The 22,316-nt window shown below is 39.7% G+C and overlaps 1 protein-coding gene across 1 annotated transcript in view; it reads left to right on the top strand.

Moving 5' to 3' along the window:
• PCCB (propionyl-CoA carboxylase subunit beta) overlaps positions 1-22,316 on the top strand; it is a 107,825-nt gene that overhangs the window by 39,441 nt on the left and 46,068 nt on the right. The window contains exons 7-9 of the mRNA XM_032869637.1: positions 3,071-3,179; positions 6,467-6,587; positions 8,367-8,448. Of these exons, the coding sequence (XP_032725528.1) occupies positions 3,071-3,179; positions 6,467-6,587; positions 8,367-8,448 (312 nt within the window). The remainder of the gene's footprint in view (positions 1-3,070; positions 3,180-6,466; positions 6,588-8,366; positions 8,449-22,316) is intronic.

Below are 22,316 nucleotides of genomic sequence, written 5' to 3'. Positions count from 1 at the left end.
TTTTTTTTTTAAAGAGTGTGATGTTTAATTTCTACATATTTGAATTTTCCAGTTCTCCTTCTGTTCCTGGTTTCATCCCAGTGTGATTGAAATCATACAAGCTGTTTTTGTCATCTTTTTAAATTTATTAAGACTTGTTTTATGTGTGTTCAGTGTGTAATCTATCCTATATAATACTTTAATCTCTTCTATCATTCAGATTCTGTTTGGTCAGTTGTCCCAATAATGTCCTTTATAGTATTTTTTTTCTTCCATTAAAGGATCTATTTGGGAATCATATATTGCACTTATTTACCATATCCTATTAATCTTCCTTTAATCTGCAACAGTTCTTCAGACTTTGTCATGCTGACATTTTCAAAGGCTACAAAACAAATTATGAGATTGTTCCTCAGTTGTGTTTATCTCATGTTTCCTCATGATTAGATTCAGAGTAGTTATCCCAGTGTGTCTACTATGTAACTGATGTATCCTGCTCAGATGATCACATCTAGAGACAAGTGATGTCCGTTTGCCCCTCATCCATGATATTTGATCACTGTTTGAGGTGTTGTCTGGTTTCTCTGCTGTGTATTTATTGTTTTTCCTTTTGTAATTGATTAATACTTATGGGGAGATAGACCCCATGCAAGGATGCTACTTGACATTATACTTTTTCTCCTTGATTTTGCATCTCTCAAGGATATTTGTCTAAAGCAATTTCTACAAAATTGGCATTTACCAACTCTACCATTTGCTTCATATCACTTGGCATCCTACCCTAAGGAAGAGCCCTGCTTCCTTGGGCATTTGTTTATTTCATGAACTTGTTATTATTGTGGGTTCCTGGATTTCCTATTCTACTTAGGTGTTTCTAATCCATTTCTAGCACTTATTTTCATGTTCAAATTGTCCTCACTTAGCCAGTGGGAGTCCCTTCAAGCTGGCTTCTATGCCCTTTTGATAGGAGAACCAATGTGAAATGTAAACTTTATGAGTAATGTGTCTTAGTTCTTGACACAGTTGACACAATTTTTCTACCCCAAAATCATGAAGATCACTTTTCTAAAAACTTTATTATTTTACCTTTTACATTTTTGTTTAAATCTAGTTGGAATTGAAGTTCACACATAGTATGAAAGAGAGGCTAGTTTCATTTTTTTCAGTACAGTTACCTAGTTGACTGAGAGGCTTTTATTTAAAAGCACATCCTTTCCTACTGTGGAATGCCACCTGTGTCATGAATCAAGTGTCTGTATATCAAGAATGTTTCACAGAGCTCTTCTGGGGTCTGTTCGCTTATCCCTGTGCCAGCACCACACTGTCTTCATGACAGGGGCTGTATGACAAGTACTGAGAGTTGGTATAGCAAGTTATCCCTCCTTATTCTTCAAGTGGGTATGGGATATTCTTGGCTCTTTGCAATTTCCAGTTTTTTTTTTTTTAACAACTTTGAGATATAATTCTATGATAACTGCACATATAAGAGTTGGCAGTTTGAGTTTTGACACATGAATACAACTGCGAAGCCACGACCACAATCAAGATAATGAACATAGCCAGCCCCCACAAAGGTTTCTTCATCGTAATCCATCTTTCCCTTCCTGTCAGCCTGTCAAACCATTCATCTGCTTCCTATCACAATAAACTGACTTGCATTTTGTAGGATGTTATATAAATAGAATCATTCAGAATGATATTTTCTATCTATAAAACACATACAAAAAGTATATTCTTTTTAGGTGGGTGGTGGGAAGGGTGGATGCTGGATTCTTTCATTTGGGATAATTATTTTGAGATTTCACATGTTGATGGATACTGGATTATTTTCCAGTTTTTGACTGTTACAGATAATGCTGTTCTGAACATTTGTTGCTTTTTTTTTTTTTAAAGATTTTATTTATTTATTTGACAGAGATCACAAGTAGGCAGAGAGAGTGAGAGAGGAAGGGAAGCAGGCTCCCCGCTGAGCAGAGAGCCCGATGTGGGGCTCGATCCCAGGACCATGGGACCATGATCTGAGCCAAAGGCAGAGGCTTTAACCCACTGAGCCACCCAGGCGCCCCATGAACATTTGTTTATGAGTCTGTGTGGAGTGGGGAAGAATGACCTTTCTAGCTAGACCTTTCTAGCAGAGTTCCAAGCCACGGTTCCATAAAACAGACTGATAAAACACCCATATCAGTCTAAGAACTAATTTCCTTAGTACATAAAAATAAGTATTCAATAGAAAAATGGACAAAGAAAATGAACAATGAGCTGCCAGAGATGACTATAGTAAGATATTGACTACAGAAATGCTTGTTATAGCAAAATACTGGAAATAACCTAAATGACCATCGGAGGTACAGTTAAATTATTATAACTATCCTACTGTCCTGATACGGAATGGTATTCAAGAAGTTTCAGAACAATGTATGTAGGACATTGTGCTGGGAAGAAAATAAGAGGACAGATATGTATATTAATGTTCACATATGTATGGATGTCTTGCAAAGAGAGAAACTGACAGTGGTTGCCTTTGGGGAGGGAAATTGTTGGCCTGGAGATTAAGGACTTGGATATAGACTTATATTCTACTATATCACCTATTCTTTTTTAATGTTTTACAAAATGCCTTTAAGTTAAAAACTAAAAATTAAATGCCTGTCACTCTTTAAAAAATCATTGATTTTCCTGGTCTCCAAATGGTTTAACTTAAGGTGGCTGGTTAATTTTAGGTAAACTATATGTACTGTCACAGTGACTCAGTGTCCCCATTTATAGTACTGGGGCTTACTGACACAGTCTCATAAAGTGCTTTAGAAGAATGCTTGGTGCATAGCAAGCTCGGATAAGACTACCAGTTAAGGTGTTTACAGATAAATGACCCTGCAACGTTAGGCATACTGCAAATAATTTTGCTGTGATAGAACCGTACAGTGAAGATTTTCTTAGTAGACAGTGAGGCAGGGAAACCTTGGGGCTTTAGTTTGGATAGGTATCTTTGAGCAGCATCCCAAGCTGCTAACCACTAACTTCTCTGCATTTGTCTTGGCTATATCAACTCTAACGTGCTCTGAGATTAATCCTTCTGGAATTCTGATTTCAGGACACCTCCTACCTGTTCATCACTGGCCCGGATGTTGTGAAGTCTGTCACCAATGAGGATGTTACTCAGGAGGACCTTGGTGGTGCCAGGACCCATACCACCATGTCAGGTTAGAGTCCTCGAGGCTCACCTTACTGTTTTTAAACACTGAGAAGTGAACACTCCAAAGAGAATAGCGAAAATCTTTTATAAATGTCATTTAACTAGCCAATTTCAAGAGAAGTGTGGTATGGTGTATTTTACAGATATAATAATAAGGATAGATTTAGTAGCTCAGATTTGTTAAACAAAAGGAGGCTACTACTAAAGCTTTGATAGTCTTTAAAATTTTAGAACTAACTGAAAGGGTGGCTGCAAGAGGTACAACACACTATATATATAAAAATACACACACTCTGTTGAACCTTTAAAAATGCTGTCTTATGACTTTCTTTGAATCTGAAGTTGAGGTATGTCTAAGATGGCAGTATCACCAATTGTCATTGACCAGGTCTGATCATAATGTGATGGTCATGGCCCACATTTTCATAAACTTGGTCATAGCTCTTCATCTTTTCGAGGTTATATGGCACACATGCAGAGTTCAAAATGTACAAAGATTATTCTGTACTTCGGACTGAAACAAAGGTTATTGTTATACAGAGTGGCATAGAATTAGTAGTAGGGCATGAATCTGACATTAATGAAGGCTTTGTTGGAGGAGTGATGGGAATTCCATATATTTTTGGAAAAAGACATCAGGTTATGAAAGGATTGTCTGCAACAAAATAAGCAGTATAACTAAAGGCAGGAGAAATTGCCTCTTGGAAAGATTTCAAAGCAATGAGAAGCTGGTGTGACCAATTTGCACACTTCAGTGTACTGCGGTTAAGACACTGGGTCGTCACTTAGTTGTTGGCATTTCTTTCTTAGTAAGTCACACCTCTATTACATGTGTGAAGTCTTCCATTTGATGAAATATATGTGTGTGTGTGTGTGTGTGTATTTTTTTTTAAAGAGATGGTGGGAGGGGCAGAGGGAGAGGAAGGGAGGAATCTTAAGCAGATTCCATGTACAGAGTGGAGCCTCACATGGAGCTTGATCTTAAGACCCTGAGGTCACAGCCTGAGCCAAAATCAAGAGTTGATGCTTAACTGACTGAGCCACCCAGGTGCCCTGAATTTTTTTTTTTTTTTTTTTTTTTAAATTCCGAGCTCTTGATTCCACCCACAAAACTTGTTGCTTTTCCACCTCAGGTTGGCATGAGCTTTGACTCATTTCTTGCCCTCTGCTCTGCTCAGCTCTGTCTCCAGCATACAGCTAGAATGAGAACTCTTCTCATTACTGACTCCCCCACAGCTGGTCCTCACACCTTTATCTCAGGTTTTGGTAGCAGTTTTTCTTTTTACTGGGATCTAAAGTAAAGTTGAATATTGGTGACAGCTGATGTATTTAGCTGTATCTCCAGAGTAAGACCTAAATGATACTCTATACATACTTTCCCTTGTTTTTAAAACCAGCTTTATTGAGATATAATTTGCATAATATACATGTGACATACTCAAAGTATACAAGTCAGTGATTTTATGTATTCATTGTTTTTCAGTTATCACCACAATTTTAGAGCCTTTTCCTCATCCTCAGAAAGGCTTGCATCCATTAGCATTTGCTCCCCGTTTCCTCTAAACAGTCTACCTCTAGGCAGTCACTGATCTACCTTCTGTTTCTGTGGATTTGTCTAGAATATATGTGGAATGGAAGTAAATGGAGTCCTGCAAGATACGGTCTTTTGTGAGTGGTTTCTTGTCCTTAGCATGCCATTTTTAAGATCAATTCATGTTGCAGCATGGATAGTATTTCCACGTATGACGATACCACACTTTATGTATTCATTGATCGGTTGAACACACGGATTGTTTCTGCTTTTTGGCTGTCATGAATATGCTGCTGTAAACATTCATGTACAAGTTTTGTGTGACAGGCTTTTGTTTCCTTTGGGTATATACCTAGGAGTAGAATTTCTGGGTCAATTGATAACTCTAATTTTTTGAGGAACTGCCATGCTCTCCTTCAAAGTGGCTGCTCCAATTTATAAGTATTTCTTGAATAAAAGAATTCTGTGTTGAGCATGAAACAATTTATTCAGCAGATGTTCATTGCGTGCCTGCGTGTCAAGCATTATTCTATGTGTTAGGAATAGCTTTGTGAAAGGAAAAGACCCCTGCCTCCATGTGGCTTATATTCTAGCACAGGAGATAGACGATAAACGACCTGATAAATAAGGACATTGTGTAGTATATTAGAAGGTAAACCGTGTTATTGAAAAGGTAGAACAGAGATTGTTGTGGTTTGAAATAGGATAAGAGCAGGCCTCACTGTGAGGGTAGCAGGTGAGCAGATCTGGGGTAAGGGAGAAACATTGAAGGCAAAGGGAGTAGCCGATACAAAGGCCCTGAGGAGGGAGGGTGGCTGGCATGTTCAGTGAACAGCAAGGAGGGTAGTTGGAGACGTGATATAAATCTGGCTTAAAAAGCTCAGTTTGGCTACTGAGTGGAAAAGAGGTGGTAGGGGAAAAGTGGAAAGGGAATCTGGGAGAGAGTTTCTGGTCCTATTTTCTCCATCACGTCTGTGGTGGTGTTTGGCAGTTCTGTGATTTCAGAGTTTCTTTTTTTTTTTTTTTCCTTTTTAAGATTTTATTTATTTATTTGACAGAGATCACAAGCAGGCAGAGAGGCAGGCAGAGGAGGTGGGGGAAGAAGGCTCCCCGCTGAGCAGAGAGCCCGATGCGGGGCTACACCCCAGTTCCCTGAGATCATGACCTGAGCCAAAGGCAGAGGCTTAAACCACTGAGCCACCCAGGTGCCCCCAGAGTGTTCTTGAGGAATGATGGCTTCGTTCCTCACTAGGGCCAGGAGGTTCCCCTCCTTCACCTCCACCATTCCTGAATACCATGAAATTATGTGCCAGCGATTATTCTTTTCTTTCTTTCTTTTTTTTTCCCCCCAGCTTTATTGAAGGACTAGGTGTAATTCTGGATGTGGGACTATAGTGGCTAAGATGGGCCTGGGATCTTCCCTGTTAGAACTGATATTCTAGGGGAGTTGTCATTCAGAAAATAGGGAAATGGACAGACAGGTGTTGTAGGGGAGGGTGTGAAGAAAACGCCTGCACGGGATGGGGATGACACATGAGGGCTAGGGAATAAAGAAAGGTGTGACCCTGCCAAGGTATGGGTGCAGAGCAGAGGGGACAGGCTGCACAAGCTGCAGGTCAGCCTGAAGGTGTGTGGTGTCCCATCCTCACAGAGCTGTTAGCACAGTCTAATGCAGGCATGCCCTTGAAGGGACAGGTGGACATGAAATAGCATCTTTGGGCTGGCAGGTGGCCAGGCCCATTAAAGCCTCTCTGTTTTCTCAGGCGTTGCCCACAGAGCTTTTGAAAATGATATTGATGCCTTGTGTAATCTCCGGGAGTTCTTCAACTACCTGCCCCTCAGCAATCAGGACCCGGCTCCCATCTGCGAATGCCATGATCCCAGGTGAGTTGCCAACGATAGCACCGACTCACATTTTGCAGGTTGGCTAGCCCTTTTCTGGTTCCTCTGCCCTGGCAGGACCTACAGGGCGCAGGAAGAGCCAGTGGCTGCCCTACTGGGCGGCTTGGAGTAGATTGTGGCATGGAGCCAGCAAGGCACCCAGGTGTTGGCATGGTGGCGGCATGTCTGAATACAGGAGCAGAGAAAGATTTGCTTTGTATTCACCTTTTTTTCTCCTTGTATTAGCTGATAAATAGCTTGGGAGTAAAAAATGCCCCACCCCCAAATAACTTCTTTGAGTCTCGATTTGTCCAGAATTGGAAATGGAAGTATTGCTTATTTTGACGCGTAACATGAAACGGTGCAGACAGCATGCCCTTTAAGAAACGTGGCCACACACACCTGCCTGTGGCAGGCCAGGGGAGGGTGAATTGCTGGCCACCCAATGAAGACCTTCTCTCCTTGGTATTGGGGCTGCTGCCTAATATAGGCACATTGCTTTGAAAGCCAGGGGTTCAGCTGGGGAACTATTGCTCCAGATCTCTGGCTGCTTTCATCTCCATTTTGTTTCCACTCTGAGGTGCGAACTTCAGACTCAAACTATTTCAAACTCATTTGGCCTGGACTTTGTTTTATAGAAGAGATTTAGAATTCTGTCTCACAGGAAGAAGCCATTTTTGGACAGTGCTCTGTGGGATGGACCTGGGCTCCCACCTGCCTCATCCCCACTCCTCAGAGGACCTAACCAGTGGTGTATTATGTGTAGTCATGAAAGGGAGGGTGGTCACAGGCCCAGAGTGATGGGCACGGCCTCCTTTTCTGAGGAGCTATACTATTTGGGGTTCTTGAAGAGTTTAGGACATCATTTGAATGTATTAGGGCCCAGGGGCCTAGGAATGACTTAATATCCTGATTAGGCCCAGCCATATCTCCTTCCAGTTTGATCCCAGAGTAACTATATGTATAAGTAGCAGATGAAAAGTAAGGGAAGACTTGATCCAGTAGAGCTATGCCCGGTTCCCTAGTGTAGAGTTCTCTGGGAAGTTGGGCTTTATGGGGCATGTGACTTTACCAGTCCTCAGGTGAGGTGTGTACACTTCAGGGCCAGCACAACCCCTGCCTGCCCACATGGGCCAGGAGGGGATGAGAGCATGCGGGAGAGGGGCATGTTGCTGCACAGTCCGCCTGTGGCGGGGGAGTGGGCCCTGGCGGGCTCCCTGATCAGCCACATACATGCGTGAGGAAACAGAGAGCTCTGAGCCTAAGTGACTGGTTAGTCCTCAGTGATTCTACCCATGAGAGGGCCTGCCATTTTCTTTTTTTACAGAAGCTCCAGCAGGTTTATTTTCTAACGGAATGTGAATCCACAGTGTTCAATAGCAGAACTCTTAGTTTGCATTTCCAAGTCCTTATTCTTTTATTTTTAACGTCCCAGGAAGTGAGAGCAGGACTTGCCAGAACAGTGTGGTTTTGACTGCAGTGTCCTATAGTGCCCCCCATACTGTGGGAGGTACTGAGAGAGGATAATTGATGGAACCACATTCAGGAGAATAAGCTTTTTTTCCCCCCTATAAATCAAAACAAAAATCTTTTGGGTTACTATCAAACTCAGGCTCAGTTTGACATGGTGGTAAGAAAGGAATGCATCTTTCAGGATACTTTGCAAGCCCAGCAGGGACAGAATCCTCTCATCCCCCCACCCTCACCCTGTGGAGTTTCTCCCATCCTCCAGCCACTGGCCCTTCCTGTGCTGATTGTATTTGCTTCTTTTTCTATCCAAAGTGACCGTATGGTTCCTGAGCTTGACACAGTTGTCCCCCTGGAATCGACCAAAGCCTACAACATGGTGGACATCATACATTCTGTAAGTGCCACATTTGCTGGTCTTGTCTGTGCTAGCTCAGCCACATCTGTGGTCCCTGTGCTTTGGCATAGGGAGGAAGTACGAAACCCACAGGCTTTGACACTGGACAACCGGGCAGAGTGTGGGTGGGCACAGGACAGGGGCCACTCAGTAGTGTGTTCTAGGAAGAGCTAGTGGTGGTAGCCATCATACTGGCTTTCCTGGACTTGAGAGCTGGAGGGAAGAGGAGCCAACTGGGCCAGTAGATTTCAGGGGTCATTAGACAGCACTGGGAGGTGCATAGAGAAGGGTCTGTGTCCCCAAAGCCTGGAGTTGAGGCCAGGGAGACTTTTTGTTAGGTACCTTTGTTTGGAACCTTGCGCTCAGTGGGCGTTTGTTTCTCTAGAGAGATGGAGAGCAAAAGTACATGTGACGTGGGTAGTTTTAGGTCCAAAAAAGGTTTTTAGTCCAAAGAAGGTAAAATAGGGTCTCTGTCATCAGATCCCCTAATTTTCCTTTTGCTCTGTAGAGCCCCAGCTGCCTGTGGGACCTGTGGGTGCTGGAGGAAAGCCCCCGAGCCCTACTCTAGTTAGGCTGGGCCCTCAGTGTGCTTGTTTGACCTTCCCTCAGCACCTGTTTTCATCTTCTTTACTTTCTAAGGCTGGATCTAACCCCTTTCTTCTATGCTTCCCAGTCTGGTGAGATGACTTAGGCATTTCCTTCGTGGAGAAACTTGAGAGTATTAAGTTCTTATTCCCTGTAAGGGACCATTTCTCCCTCTCACTGTCCTTCCATGTCTCCCCTGACTCAGAATGAGATGCTTCTACCTGAGCTTCAGACTCCATCCTTCCCCATCTGATTCTTGCTTTCTTGACTAGACAAAATCTCTTAATTTCTTCTCCCTTTAACTCCTCCCTCTAGCCATAAATACATATAAGCGTGTATAGATTTTTTTTTTTTTCTGCTAAAAAAAAAAACCCTCTCTTAGCCCAAATCCCTCTTAACCCCTCTTAACCCAGTTTAATTGCTGTCCAAATTCTTCCGTCCCTTTTCATTTAAAGCCCTCTTTTCTTTTCTTTCCTCCTCACTGGAATCTGGCCTCTGGTTTTCTCCCTCTTGAATGACAGACCTGATAATGACTTCTCTAGTTGCTAAATCCAGGGGAATAAAGCATGAAATAGTTATAGTTACAGAGGTAACCATTATGAAAAAATAGTTTGCTTAAGTAACAAAAAAATGTATCTCAAACGGATCCCAAACAAAGTGCATCACATAGAGAAAGAGAAGACTTTCGACACAAGCCTCTGAGAGAAACCACCATCCTGACTTTTGACTGTGTAAATTAGTTTTTGTTTGTAAATTTTTTAACCACTGTATAAATGGAATCCTATGGTGTTCTGTGTCTTGCTTCTTTCACTCAACATTGTATTTGTGAGATTTGCCTGTATTGTTCTCATTGGTCTCTTCAGCTTCTTGTATGAAAGATCATAGTTGATTTACTGTTGGTGGGCATTTGGGTGGTTTCTAGTTCAGGACTGTTACAGACAGTTCTGATATGAACACTCCGTTGTGTGATTTGGTAAGTAAATTACACATTTCTGTTGGATTCATACCTTGGAGTGAAAGTACCACGTCATAAGGTGCTCATGTGTTCACTTTAGTAGATATTGCCAAAGGGCTTTCCAAGGGATTATGTCAATTGGTACCCCCCACCCGCAGCATCTAAGGGTTCTAGTTGCTTCACATTCTCTTCAACACTCAGCTGCTACCATGATGCCTTCATTATTGAGAGTTTATGGATGCTTTTACATTTGATAGGGATAGTTCTTCTTCTTCTTCTTTTTTTTTTTCCCAGTTAGCCAGCATATAGTACATCGTAAGCTTTTGTTGTAATATTTAGTGATTTATTAGTTGTGTATAACACCCTGTGCGCATCACAATACATGCCCTCCTGAATACCCATCAGGTGGTTCCACCATCCTACCCACCCCCTCCCTTCTGTAACCCTGTTTTTTTCCCTGCTTGTTTGCTTTTCCATATGAACTCTAAAATCTGTTTTGTTTTGTGGGTGGTGGTGGTGGTAGAAATAGGGAATCCTGTTGTTTATTTTGAGATCCTTTTAAAATCATGTACTAACTTGGGATAATTGATGTCATTATGTATCTGAAACAATCTAAAAACATAGATTGCATTTTTACTTGTTAATGTGTACCTTTTCCTCTTGAGGATTCTTCTAAAGATTTCCTTGTATAGGTTTTTCATATGTTTTGTTAAGTTTATTCCTAAGCATCTTACCTTTTTACTGTAAAGGGAGTGTTTTCTATCTTCTAACCATTTTTTTTGTGTACATTAAGTTACTGATTCTGCTATCAGTTTTCTTTCCTATTGCCTATTAAGTTGTCTATTTGTAACAGTTTTTACTGTTAATTTTTTAAAGTTTTCAAAGTGTAATAGTATACTAACTACATGAATATAGCTTTTTTTTTTTTAAGATTTTATTTATCTGTTTGACAGACAGAGATCACAAGTAGACAGAGAGGCAGGCAGAGAGAATGGGGGAAGCAGGCTCCCTGCTGAGCAGAGAGCCCAATGTGGGGCTCCATCCCCCCCACATTTAGGTCTTTAATCCATTTTGAGTTTATTTTTGTGTATGGTGAAAGAAAGTAGTCATTCTTTTATTTTGACTTATTTATTTTAACATGTGTTCCACAAACAGCATGGAGCACAATGTGGGGCTTGAACTCACGACCCTGAAATCAAGACCTAAGCTGAAATTCGGAGTTGGATTCTTAATTGTCTGAGCCACCTAGGCGCCCCAAGAAACTAGTCATTGCTTTGCATGTAGCTGTCCACTTTTCCCAATGCCGTTTGTTGAAGGAACTGTTTTTTTCCCATTCCATATTTATTCCTCCTTTACTGAAGATTAATTGACCATATTGTGGGTTTATTTCTGGGCTTTCTATTCTGTTCCATTGATCTATGTGTTTATTTTTATGCCAGTACCATACTACTGGTGGCATTATGACAACTTTGTAATATAACTTGGTCTGGAATTGTGATCTCTCCAGTTTTGAGATTGCTTTGGATATTTGGGGGTCTTCTTTAGTTCCATACAAATTTTAGGATTATTTGTTCTAGCTCTGTGTAAAATGCTATTGGTATTTTGATAGGGATTGCATTAAATCTGTAGATAGCTTTGGGCAGTATAGACATTAAAATTTTTTAAATTTAAATTCAATTAATTAACATACAGTGTATTATTAGTTTCAGAGGTGGAATTCAGTGATTCAGCAGTCTTACAGAATACACAGTGCTCGTTACATCACATGCCCTCCTTAATAGACATTTTAACAGTATTTGTTCTTCCAGTCCATAAACGTGGAAGGGTCTTTCCTTTCTTTGTGTTGTCTTGAATTTCTTTCATCAGGGGTTTATAGTTTTCAGAGTAGGTCTTTTACCTCTTTGGTTGTTTATTCCTAGGTCTTTCATTGGTTTTGGTGTAGTGGTAAATGGGATTTTTCTCTTAATTTCACTTTCTGCTGCTTCATTATTAGTGTATAGAAATGCATCAGATTTCTCTCATGGATTTTGAATCCTGTGACTTTACTGAAATCAGTTATCAACTCTAGTTGTTTTTCAATAGAGCCTTTAGGATTTTCTCTATATAGTATCTTGCCATCTGCGAATAGTGAGAGTTTACGTCTTCCTTACCAATTTAGGTACCTTTTATTTCTTTTTGTTGTTTGATTGCTACAGCTAACACTTCCAGTACTATGTTGAATAAAAGTGGTGAGAATGGACATCCCTATTTGCTTGACCTTAGGGAAAAAGGTCAGTGTTTGCCCATTGAGTATGATGTTCACTGTGCGTTTTTCATGTAAGGCCTTTATTATGTTGAGGTATGTGCCCACAGAACCTACTTTGTTATTATTTTGGTTTGTTTCCTAGTTTTGTTTTTCTTTTAGAGAGAACACATGTGCTACTGGGGAGGGGCAGAGGGAGGGAGAGAGAAAATCTAAAACAGGATCCATGCTGACATGGGACTCTCACATTTCTGAGATCATGACCTGAGCTGAATTCAAGATTGGATACTTAACCGACTGAGGCACCCATAGAGCCCCTGAACCTGCTTTATTGAGGGCTTTTATCGTGAATGGATGTTGTACTTTGTTACATGTTTTTTCTGCATCTATTGAAATGATCATATGGTTTTTATCCCTTTTCTTATTGATGTGATGTATGACACTGATTATTTTACTAATTTTAAACCACCCTTGCATCTTGAGATTAAATTCCACTCGATCGTGGTGTTAGATTCTTTTTTAATGTATTGTTGGTTTTGGATTGCTAATATTCTGCTGAGGATTTTTTGCTTTATTTATTTATTTATTCTCAACATAGTGCATACCCTCCCCCATGTCCATCACCCAGCCACCCCATCCCTCTCACCCTGCTGCCTCCAGCAGCCCTCAGTTTGTTTCCTGAGATTAAGAGTCCCTTATGGTTTGTCTCCCTCTCTGGTTTCAGCTTGTTTCATTTTTTTGCCTCCCTTCTCCTATGATCCTGTTTTGTTTCTCAAATTCCTTGAATCAGTGAGATCATATGATACTTGTCTTTCTCTGATTGACTTATTTTGCTTAGCATAATACTCTCTAGTTCCATCCACGTGGTTGTAGATGGCAAGATTCTGGTTTTTTGATGGCTGTGTAGTATTCCATTGTATATATATGTGTGCACACACACACACACTCATATATATATATGTATATATACACACACACACACACACACACACACATATATATATATAGCACATCTTCTTTATCCATTTATCTGCTGATGGACATCTAGGCTCTTTTCATAGTTTGGCTATGGTAGACATCGCCACTATAAACATTCGGATACACATGTCCCTTCAGATCACTACATTTGTATCTTTTTTTTTTTTTTTTTTAAAGATTTTTATTTATTTATTTATTTGACAGATAGATCACAAGTAGGCAGAGAGGCAGGCAGAGAGAGAGAGAGAGAGGAGGAAGCAGGCTCCCTGCTGAGCAGAGAGCCCAATGCGGGACTCGATCCCAGGATCCTAGGATCATGACTTGAGCTGAAGGCAGAGGCTTTAACCCACTGAGCCACCCAGGTGCCCATTACATTTGTATCTTAAGTGTAAATACCCAGTAGTGCAATAGCTGGGTTGTAGGGTAGCTCTATTTTAAACTTTTTGAGGAACCTCCATACTGTTTTCCAGAGTGGCTGCACCAACTTGCATTCCCACCAACAGTGTAGGAGGTTTCCCCTTTCTCTGCATCCTCACCAACACCTGTTATTCCCTGACTGGTTATTTTTAGCCATTCTGACTGGTGTGAGGTGGTATCTCACTGTGGTTTTGATTTGTATCGAGTGATGCTGAGTGATGCTGAGCACCTTTTCATGTGTCTCTTGGCCATTTGGATGTCTTCTTTGCAGAAATGTCTGTTCCTGTCTTTTACCCATTTCTTGATTGGATTATCTGTTCTTTGGGTATTGAGTTTGATAAGTTCTTTATAGATTTTGGATACTAGCCCTTTATCTGATATGTCATTTGCAAATATCTTCTATTTTGTCGGTTGTCTTTTGGTTTTGTTGACTGTTTCCTTTACTGTGCAAAAGCTGTTGATCTTGAAGAAATCCCAATAGTTCATTTTGCCCTTGCTTCCCTTGCCTTTGGCGATATTACTAGGAAGAAGTTGCTGCGGCCAAGGTCGAAGAGGTTGCTGCCTATGCTCTCCTCAAGGATTTTGATGGATTCCTGTTCTCACATTGAGGTCTTTCATCCATTTTGAGTCAATTTTTGTGTGTGGTGTAAGGAAATGGTCCAGTTTCATTCTTCTGCATGTGGCTGTCTGGTTTTCCCAACACCATTTGTTGGAGAGACTGTCTTTTTTCCATTTCCATTTCCTGCTTTGTCAAAGATTATTTTTCACCATAGAGTTGAGGGTCTATTTCTGGGCTCTCTGTTGTGTTCCATTGATCTATGTGTCTGTTTCTGTGCCAGTACCATACTGTCTTGATGAAGACAGCTTTGTAATATAGAGCTTGAAGTCTGGAATTGTGATGCCACCAACTTTGGCTTTCTTTGTCAACATTGCTCTGGATGTTCAGGGTCTTTTCTGGTTCCATATAAATTTTAGGATTATTTGTTCCATTTTTTTGTAAAAAATGGGTGGTATTCTGGTAGGGATTGCATTAAACATGTAGATTGCATTAAACATGAAAATACTTTTCACAGTATTTGTTCTTCCAATTCATGAGCATGGAACATTTTTCCATTTCTTTGTGTCTTCCCCCATTTCTTTCATGAGTACTTTATAGTTTTCTGAGTACAGAGTCTTTGCCTCTTTGCCTAGGTTTATTCCTAGGTGTCTTATGGTTTTGGGTGCAATTGTAAATGGGATCGACTGCTTAATTTCTCTTTCTTCTCTCTTGTTGTTTGTGTATAGAAATGCAACTGGTTTCTGTGCATTGATTTTATATCCTGACACGTAAGTGAATTCCTATATGAGTTCTGGCATTTTTGGAGTGGAGTATTTTGGGTTTTCCACATAAGTATTGTATCATTTGCAAAGAGTGAGAGTTTGACTTCTTTGCCTATTCAGATGCCTTTTATTTCTTTTTGTTGTCTGATTGCTGAGGCTAGGACTTCTAGTACTACGTTGAATAGCAGTGGTGATGTGGACATTCCTGCCGTGTTCCTGACCTTAGGGGAAAAGCTCTCAGTTTCTCCCCATTGAGAGTGATATTTGCTGTGGGTTTTTCATAGATGGTTTTTATCATACATTGTGAAGAGTTTTGATCAAGAAAGGATGCTGTACTTTGTCAAATGCTTTTCCAGTGTCTATTGAGAGTATCATATGATTCTTGTTCTTTCTTTTATTAATGTATTATATCACATTGATTGATTCGCAGATGTTGGACCAACCTTGCAGCCCAGGAATAAATCCCACTTAGTTGTGGTGAATAATCCTTTTTTTTTTTTTTTTTAAGATTTTATTTATTTATTTGACAGATAGAGATCACAAGTAGGCAAAGAGGCAGGCAGAGAGAGAGAGAGAGAGAGAGAGAGGGAGGAGGAAGCAGGCTCCATGGGGAGCAGAGAGCCTGATGTGGGGCTTGATTCCAGGACCCTGAGATCATGACCTGAGCTGAAGGCAGAGGCTTTAACCCACTGAGCCACCCAGGCACCTCTAATCCTTTTAATATATCGTTGGATCCTATTGGCTAGTATTTTGGTGAAAGTTTTCACATCCGTGTTCATCAGGGATATTGGTCTGTAATTCTCCTTTTTGATGGGGTCTTTTGTCTGGTTTTGGGATCGAGGTAATGCTGGCCTCATACAATGAGTTTGGAAGTTTTCCTTCCATTTCCATTTTTTTGGAACAGTTTCAAGAGCATAGGTATTAATTCTTCTTTAAATGTTTTGTAGAATTCTCCTGGGAAGCCATCTGGCCCGGGGCTCTTGTTTGTTGGGAGATTTTTGATAACTGCTTCAGTCTCTTTACTGGTTTTGGGTCTGTGGTTTTCTATTTATTCCAGGTTCAGTTTTGGTAGTTTATTTGTCTCTTGGAATGCATCCATTTCTTCAATATTGTCAAATTTGCTGGCATATAGTTGCTCATAATATGTTCTTATAATTGTTTGTATTTCTTTGGCGTTGGTTGTAATCTCTCCTCTTTCATTCATGATCTTATTAATTTGGGTCCTTTCTCTTTTCTTTTGGAGAAGTCTGGCCAGGGCTTTCTCAATCTTATTAATTCTTTCAAAGAAACTGCTCCTAGTTTTATTGATTTGTTCTACTGTTCTTTGGTTTTTATTTCATCGATTTCTGCTCTGATCTTTATGATTTCTCTTCTCCTGCTGGGTTTAGGCTTTCTTTGCTGTTCTTTCTCCAGCTCCTTTAGGTATAGGGTTAGGTTGTGTACTTGAGACCTCTCTTGTTTCTTGAGAAAGGCTTGTATTGCTATATACTTTCCTCTCAGGACTGCCTTTGCTGTGTCCCACAGATTTTGAACAGTTGTGTTTTCATTATCATTTCTTTCCTGAATTTTTTCAATTCTTTAATTTCCTGGTTGACCCATTCATTCTTTAGTAGGATGCTCTTTAGCTGCCATGTATTTAAGTTCTTTCCAATTTTCCTCTTGTTGAGCTCTAGTTTCAGAGCATTCTGGTCTGCAAACATGGAGGGAATGATCCCAATCTTTTGATAATGGCTGAGACTTGACTTATAACCCAGGATGTGATCTATTCTGGAGACTGTTCCATGTGCACTAGAGAAGAATGTGTATGCTGTGGCTTTGGGATGGAATGTTCTGAATATATCTGTGATGTCCATCTGGTCCGGTGTGTAATTTAAAGCTTTTATTTTCCTGTTGATCTTTTGCTTAGATGATTTGTCCATTTCCGTGAGGTGGGTGTTAAAGTCCCCTACTATTATTGCATTATTGGGATGTTTCTTTGGTTTTGTTATTAATTGGTATATAATTGGCTGTTCCCATGTTAGGGGCATAGATATTTAAAATTGTTAGATCTTCTTGTTGGACAGACCCTTTAAGTATGATATAGTGTCCTTCCTCATCTCGTATTATAGTCTTTGGCTTCAGATCTAATTTATCTGATATAAAGATTGCCACCCAGCTTTCTTTTGATGTCCTTTAACTTGGTAAATTGTTTTTCACCCCCTCACTTTAAATCTGGAGGTGTCTTTGGGTCTAAAAATGAATTTCTTGCAGCCAGCATATTGATGTCTTGGTTTGTTTGTTTGTTTGTTTGTTTGTTTTTAATCCATTCAGATACCCTGTGTCTTTTGATTGGGGCATTTAGCCCATTTACATTCAGGGTAACTATTGAAAGATATGCATTTAGTGCCATTGTATTGCCTGTAAGGTGACTGTTGCTGTATATTGTCTCTGTTTCTTTCTAGTCTATGTTACTTTTAGGCTTCCTCTGCTTAGAGGACCTTTCTCAATATTTCCCGTAGGGCTGGTTTGGTGTTTGCAAATTCTTTTAGTTTTTGTTTGTCCTGGAAGCTCTTTATCTCTCCTTCTATTTTCAATGACAGCCTAGCTGGATTTAGTATTCTTGGCTCCATATTTTTCTTGTTTCCTGCTCTGAATATATCATGCCAGTCCTTTCTGGCCTGCCAGGTCTCTGTGGATAGGTCTGCTGTCAATCTAATATTTCTACCATTGTAGGTTACAGACTGGTTTCTGAGCTGCCTTCAGGATTTTCTCATTGTCACTGAGACTTCTAAGTTTTACTATTAGATGATGTGGTGTGGACCTATTTTTATTGATTTTGGGGGGGGTTCTTGTGCCTCCTGGATTTCGATGCTTGTTTCCTTCCATACATTAAGGAATTTGCCCGCTATAATTTGCTCCAGTATACCTTCTACCCCCTTCTCTCCTTCTTCTGGGATCCCAATTATTCTAATATAGTTTCATCTTATGGTATCACTTACCTCTCACATTCTTCCCACGTGATCCAGTAGTTGTTTATCTCTCTTTTTCTCATTCTCAGCTTCTTGATTTTCCATAATTTGGTGTTCCATATCACTAATTGTCTCTTCCGCCTCATTTATCCTAGCAGTGAGAGCCTCCATTTTCTACTGCACCTTCCTAATAGCCTTTTTGATTTCAACTTAGTTAGATTTTAGTTCTTTAATTTCTTCAGAAAGGGATTTTGTTTCTCCAGAAAGTGTTCTTTAGCATGTTCTATGCTTTTTCAAGCCCAACTAGCATCTTTACAATCATCATTCTGAATTCTAATCCTGACATCTTACTAATGTCCATATTGATAGGGTCCCCAGCAGTCTGTCCTGCCTCTTGTTCTTTTATTTGAGGTGAGTTTTCTGCCTTGTCATTTTATCTACAGAAGACTGGATGAATGAGAAAACAAAATGTTAGAAGGGTAACAATGACCCCAGAAAAATATACACTAACCAAAACAGAAGAGACCCGAAACCAGGGGGAGAAGAAAGGGAAAAAAGTATGATTAGGCTGATGAATAGAACAGAGCCACACACTTGATTTTGGGTGTGTTTTGGTGTGTTAAAAGAAACTGCCTGCCAGAATTTTAAAGAAGGAGAAACTTACATATATATAAAAATAATGGTAAACACAATAAGGGATGCAATATGACTGTAAAGATGAAAATTAAAGATTTTAAAAAAGGAATTGAAAAGAAGTTGGTTGAACAAAGGAAAAAAAGAGAGAGAATGTGATCAGGCTGGGGATTGGACGATTTTTTTACTTCTATGTTCATCAGGGATATTGGCCTGTAGTTCTCTTTTTTGGTGGTGTCTTTATCTGGTTTTGGTGTCAGGGTGATACTGGTCTCAAAGAATGAATTTGGGTTTTCCTTAATCCTCTGTTTTTGGAGTAATTTGAGACTAAGTATTAACTCTTCTTTAAATGTTTGTCACATTCACCTGTGAAGCTGTCTGGTCCTGGACTTTTGTTTGTTGGGATTACGGACTCTGTTTCTTTGCTAGTTATCAGCCTATTCAGATTTTCTGTTACTTATTGCTTCACTTTGGTAGGTTAAAGGTTTCTAGGAATTTATCCATTTCTTCTAGGTTGTCCAGTTTGTTGGCATGCAATTTTTCATAATGTGTTACAATTGTTTGTATCTTTGTGGTGTTGGGTGTTATTTCTCCTCTTTCATTTGTTGTTGTCATTTCATTTGTTTGTTGTCTCCTGTCTCTCTTTTTGTCTTAAAAAAAATTTTTTTTTTTAAAGACTTATTTATTTGAGAGAGCGAGGGAGAGTGGGAGAGAATTTCAAGCTGACTCCCAGGTGAGCATGGAATGTGATATTGGGTTCAATCTCACAACCCTGAGATCGTGACCTGAGCTGAGCTGAAGTCAAGAATCAGACGCTTAACTGACTGAGTCACTGAGGCACCTCTCTCTCATTTTTAAAATTTTTAAAATATTTTATTCATTTATTTGAGAGAGAGCAAGCGGGAGTGTGTGCAGGTTGGGGGAGGAGCAGAGGGAGAGGAATAAGCAGATTCCACACCGAATATGGAGTCTGACATGATCAGTCCCACCATCCTGAGATCGTGATCTGAGTCAAAATTGAGAGTTGGATACTCAACCGACTGAGTCACCCAGGTACCCCCTACCCCCCGACCTTTTGAAAAATGAATTTGGCTCGTAGTTGATCTTTTCAAAGCACTGGCTCCTGGTTTCATTGATCTGTTCTATTGTTTTAGTTTTTACATCATTTATTTCTATTCTAAGCTTTATTATTTTGTTCCTTCTGCTGATCTGAGGTTTTGTTTTTTCTTTTTCTAGCTCCTTCCTGTGTAATGTTAGGTTCTTTATCTGAGAATTTTCTTGCTTCTTGAAATATTGCTATCAACTTCCCTCTTAGAACTGCTTTTGCTGCATACCCCAAATTTTGGACTGTTGTGTTTTCATTTTCATGTAATTTTTTATTTCTTCTTTGATTTCTTGGTTGACACATTTGTTGTTTAATAGCATATTATTTAACCTTCATGTATTTGTGTTCCTTCCAGGTTTTTTTCTTATGGTTGATTTTTAGTTTTATAGTGTTGTGGTTGGAAAAGGTGCATGATAAGACTATAGTCTTTCTGAATTTGTGACTTTGTGGTCTAATATGAGATCTGTTCTGGAGAATGTTCCATATTCACTTAAAAAGAGTGTGTATTCTGTTTTAGGATGGAATGTTCTGAATATATCTGTTAAATCCATCTGGTCCAGTGTTTCATTCTAAACCACTATTTCCTTGTTGAGTTTCTGTTTGGATGATCTGTCCATTGATGTAAGTGGGGTGTTAAAGTGTCCTACTATTATTGTGTTACTGTTGATTATTTCCTTTATGTTAGTAACTGTTTTATGTATTTGGGTGCTCCCATATTGTGTGTGTAAATATTTACAACTGTTATAGCCTATTGTTGGAGTGTCTTTATTATTATAGTGGTGTCCTTTGTCTCTTGTTACAGTCCTTTTTTGTCTTTATGTCTGTTTTGTCTGATTATAGGTATTGATACCTCAGCTTGCTTTTGACACCCATTTCCATGGTAAATGTTTCTCCATCCCCTTAATTTGAATCTACAGATAACCTTAGGTCTGAAATGAGTCTCTTGTAGACAGCACATAGATAGGTCTTGCTTTTTTATCTATTCCATCACCATGGTCTTTTGATTAAAATGTTTATTAGTCCATTTACAAACTAATTATTGATAGGTATGTATTTATTGTCATTTTGTTACTTGTTTTGTGGTTCTTTTAGTTCTCTGTTCTTTTCTTTCACAGTTTGTTGGTTTTCTTTAATGATATACTTGGATTCCTTTCTCTTTATTCTTTGTATATCTATTACTGGTTTCTAATTTGTGGTTACCATTAGGTCTATATATAGTATCTTCTGCATATAGCAGTCTATATTAAGTTGATGGTCACTTAAGTTTGAACGCATTGTTTACTCCTCTGTCCCCCATGTTTTAGGTATATGGTGTCAAATTTTACATCCTTTTATTTTGTGAATCCCTTGACTGATTTTTATGGAACTCTTCATTTTTATTGCTTTTGTCTTTTCTGTTTTTCATACTCTCACTTATCGTTTCTTTTCCACTCAAGGAGTCCCCTTTAATATTTCTGGCAGGGCTTATTTAGTGGTCACGAACCCTTTAGTTTTTGTTTGTCTGAGAAACTCTTTATCTCTCCTTCTATTCTGAGTAATAGCCTTGCTGGATAGAGTATTCTTGGCTGCAGATTTTTCCCTTTTAGCACTTTGAATATATTATGCCACTTTCTTCTTGCCTGCAGAATTTCTCCTTAAAAATCCACTAATGGCCTTATGGGGTTTCCCTTTGTATACAGTGTCTTCTCTTGGTGCTTTTAAAATTTTTTGTTGTCACTGCTTTTTGCCATTTTAATTACTGTGTGTCTTGGTGTAGACTGCTTTATGTTGATTTTGGGAGGGAAGGGTGCCTTTCTGTACCTCCTACATGTGGCTATCTGTTTTCTTTCCCAGATGAGGGAAGTTTTTAGTTATTATTTCTTCAAATAAATTTCCTGCCCTTTTTATCTCTTCTGGAACTGTGTAATGTGAATGTTACTATGCTTGATGGAATCACTGAGTTCTCAAAGACTGTTCTCAGTTGATGTAATTTTCCCTCTCTTGTTAGCTCAGCTTAGCTTGGTTACTTTTCATTTCTGTCTTCCAGGTCATTAGTTCATTCCTCTACTTCATCTAGCCTGTTATTTATTCCATCATCTTTATTTTAAATTTCATGTATTGTGTTCATCATCTCTGACTGGGTCTTTTTTTATCTCTTTGTTAAGGGTCTCATTGATACCCTGCACTCTTAAGTCCAGTGAGTATCTTATGATCTTTGGATTCGCTATCAGGGGTATTAGTTTTATCTGTTTCACTTAGGTCTCTTGCTTGGTTTGTCCTGTTCTTTCATTTGGGACATATTCCTCTGTCTCCTTATTTTGTCTAACTCTGTGTTTCTGTGTGTTTGGAGTCAGCTCTGTCTCATGGTCTTGAAGGTAATGGCCTTATGAGGAAGAGGTCCTGTAGTGCCCTGCTGTGTAGTGTCCCTGTTCCCAAGGGTCTGATACTTCAGGGAATATCTCTTACATGTGCTGCCTCTTCTGTTGATATCTGTGATATCTGTTGAGTCCTGATGTCTTTTTCCTTCAGTCCACTTGTCTGCAGAGGCTGTCTTTGACTGTTGTGGGTGGTGTTTCATCCCGGGGGTGGGGGGTGTATTTTAACCAGGTGTCTGCTGGTCTGCTGGCAAATTGAGACCTGCTTTTGTTGCCAGAACTGAGGTCCTGGAGAATGTGCTGGTGGAGAGATGAGTTGGTGTGGTTTGTA

The sequence above is a fragment of the Lontra canadensis genome, unplaced genomic scaffold, assembly GCF_010015895.1.
Source record: "Lontra canadensis isolate GAN:19392208 unplaced genomic scaffold, GSC_riverotter_1.0 scaffold38, whole genome shotgun sequence".
NCBI lineage: Eukaryota > Metazoa > Chordata > Mammalia > Carnivora > Mustelidae > Lontra > Lontra canadensis.
This window is presented reverse-complemented; position numbering and strand designations above follow the sequence as displayed.